This window comes from Oncorhynchus tshawytscha, unplaced genomic scaffold (assembly GCF_018296145.1).
Source record: "Oncorhynchus tshawytscha isolate Ot180627B unplaced genomic scaffold, Otsh_v2.0 Un_scaffold_1341_pilon_pilon, whole genome shotgun sequence".
NCBI lineage: Eukaryota > Metazoa > Chordata > Actinopteri > Salmoniformes > Salmonidae > Oncorhynchus > Oncorhynchus tshawytscha.
This window is the reverse complement of record NW_024609828.1, coordinates 705,001-707,500: the sequence shown is the minus strand read 5'-3', so window position 1 is coordinate 707,500 and position 2,500 is coordinate 705,001. Positions and strand designations below refer to the sequence as shown.

The window sequence follows — 2,500 nt, the reverse complement described above, 5'->3', positions numbered from 1 at the left end:
ATGTCTCACTCACTCTAACCCTTGGTAAGATGTCTCACTCACCCTAACCCTTGGTAAGATGTCTCACTCACCCTAACCCTTGGTAAGATGTCTCACTCACCCTAACCCTTGGTAAGATGTCTCACTCACCCTAACCCTTGGTAAAGTGGTTCACTCACCCTAACCCTTGGTAAAGTGGTTCACTAACCCTAACCATTGATACTGTTGTTCACTAACCCTAACCCTTGGTAAAGTGGTTCACTAACCCTAACCCATGGTAAAGTGGTTCACTAACCCTTGGTAAAGTGGTTCACTAACCCTAACCCTTGGTAAAGTGGATCACTAACCCTTGGTAAAGTGGTTCACTAACCCTTGGTAAAGTGGTTCACTAACCCTAACCCTTGGTAAAGTGGATCACTAACCCTTGGTAAAGTGGTTCACTAACCCTTGGTAAAGTGTCTCACGCTTTAGGGAACAGACTGGTGAAATGACATGGAACAGCACATGTGAAAGTGATTGAAAAAGGACAGCTGTAGCCATGTGTCATTGTGTCCCCCAACCTGCACCCCCACCCTGCCTCAAAATATGGCTTGTTACCATAGAAACTCCTCTGGGTAATACTTGGGATTAGTATGTCATCTACAAATGAGGTTGAATTGTCTCATTTAAAACCTATTAGAGTTGATGGAGGGTCTGCAGTAAACACTCTCCATTTCAGGTGTAAACAAATAAAAACATGCAGTTGGAAAGTAATAATGAGGTTACAACTACTCTACCTGCTGTACTGAAATAGATATATCACTTCAGTGATTGGATTCATATAAAAGGAACATTTTCAGAGATTGTGTCCCAAATTGCAGCCTATTCCCTATTTATTGCACTACTTTTGACCAGGGTCCATATGTCTATAGTCAAAAGTAGTCCACTACATAGGGAATAGGGTACCATTTGGTACACATTCAGAGTCTTGTACACTAGTTACTTTATATCCACAGCCAGAGTGAACAGCCCACCCTGCATTCACTTAAACATAGACACTCCATCCCCGAGGGATAATGTTGCTTCATTACTTGTTTGGCTAAGTTTGGCCCACAGAAAGAGATGGGCATTCCGTGGAATTATTTGGATGACTTATTTATTTAGTCTGTTTGTTTCTCTCTCTAAGTATTTATAGTCTACCCTAGAACATTAATATTCAGTGTTGTACTGTTAGAGCAGGAAGCCAGCATCTAGGCACTTTCTATTCTTAAAAGAGTGACATACCTAGAACTTTCAGGTATTCACCCTTACGGGAAACAGCACATCAATTTCACATGAACACGTGAAGTGTTCCAAAAACACGTTTTCATATAATGACATGTGAGAACAAGTAAGGCAACATGTGAGAACACAAATCTACTCGTGAAATAATGTGTTTTTTTCTGTAAGGGCAGGTACAGTCAAAACAAGGCTTCAAATAGACAGTGATGTGTCTCATTGAACACATGCCATGCTAGTATAGAAATCCCTGTCAAAAGTGATACATTTAGCTGTAAATGTTAGCTAATTAAGTAACTGACTGGACTGGAGAGGAGAATTATCTGAAGCAGGGCTGTTTCATTAATGGCTAGAAATGACATGCCTTGAGAATAACATTTATGTGATGTATTTCTTCAAACACATTGAATCAACATACAGTACCAGTACATAGGCTGCAACGTTATAACACAGAGACTCTGTCTGGGTCATTTCTCCAGATGACTAAGTGATTCCTTCTATAATACCTGATCCAACATATCAATCATCAGCCAGCGAGGGCTTATCATTATAGTCAACTAAGACTCTGTACTATCATTGGCTAAGGCGGTCAACTAAAACTCTGTACTATCATTGGCCGACTGGCCAATTAGAGCCTAATTCACACTATAGGCCAACACCAAGCCAAGGCGAGCTGTTACTGCGCTGGCCTGGTTACGCATCCACCATCGTTTCTGGAACCATGCAATATGGTTCGGTACGGATCTGAAGTGTGAATCAGGCTAAAGACTCTTACCTGCGAAGGGCTGCAGCGTTGCCAGCGTGCCCTGCGGTGAGTGAGGTGGTCTTCCTGAGGCCACGGATGGGGGGCATCACGCCCTCCTCGGCATGCGTTCGGGGGACAGAGCTGGCCCGGGTGGACACCAGCAGGCGCTCCGGGTGGTCCTCGCTGCGGCTTCGGCGCAGGTGGTTGCGGCTGGGGTCGCTGAAGCTCCGCCCTTTGAGCCGGCCCATCAGGCTCTGGGACACAACGTCATCGAAGCGCTCCCGGTGCTTTTTGGGGATGAAGATTCTGGCAAACATAAATAATAACTTAAGGAGAGAGAGAGACTATTCTGTTAGAGAGATGGTCAGACCCACAAGGAGAGAGAGAGAGAGAACCAGAGCGAAGGAGAGAGAGAGAAGAGCGAAGGAGAGAGAGAGAGAGAGAGAGAGAGAGAGAGAGAGAGAGAGAGCGAAGAAGAGAGAGAGAAGAGCGAAGGAGAGAGAGAGAAGAGCGAAGAAG

The 2,500-nt window shown here is 44.6% G+C and overlaps 1 protein-coding gene across 4 annotated transcripts in view; it reads right to left on the bottom strand.

Moving 5' to 3' along the window:
• grid2ipa (glutamate receptor, ionotropic, delta 2 (Grid2) interacting protein, a) overlaps positions 1-2,500 on the bottom strand; it is a 68,126-nt gene that overhangs the window by 29,050 nt on the left and 36,576 nt on the right. For all 4 annotated transcript variants that reach the window (XM_042319214.1, XM_042319215.1, XM_042319213.1 and 1 more), the window contains exon 6: positions 2,012-2,287. In XM_042319214.1, the coding sequence (XP_042175148.1) occupies positions 2,012-2,287 (276 nt within the window). The remainder of the gene's footprint in view (positions 1-2,011; positions 2,288-2,500) is intronic.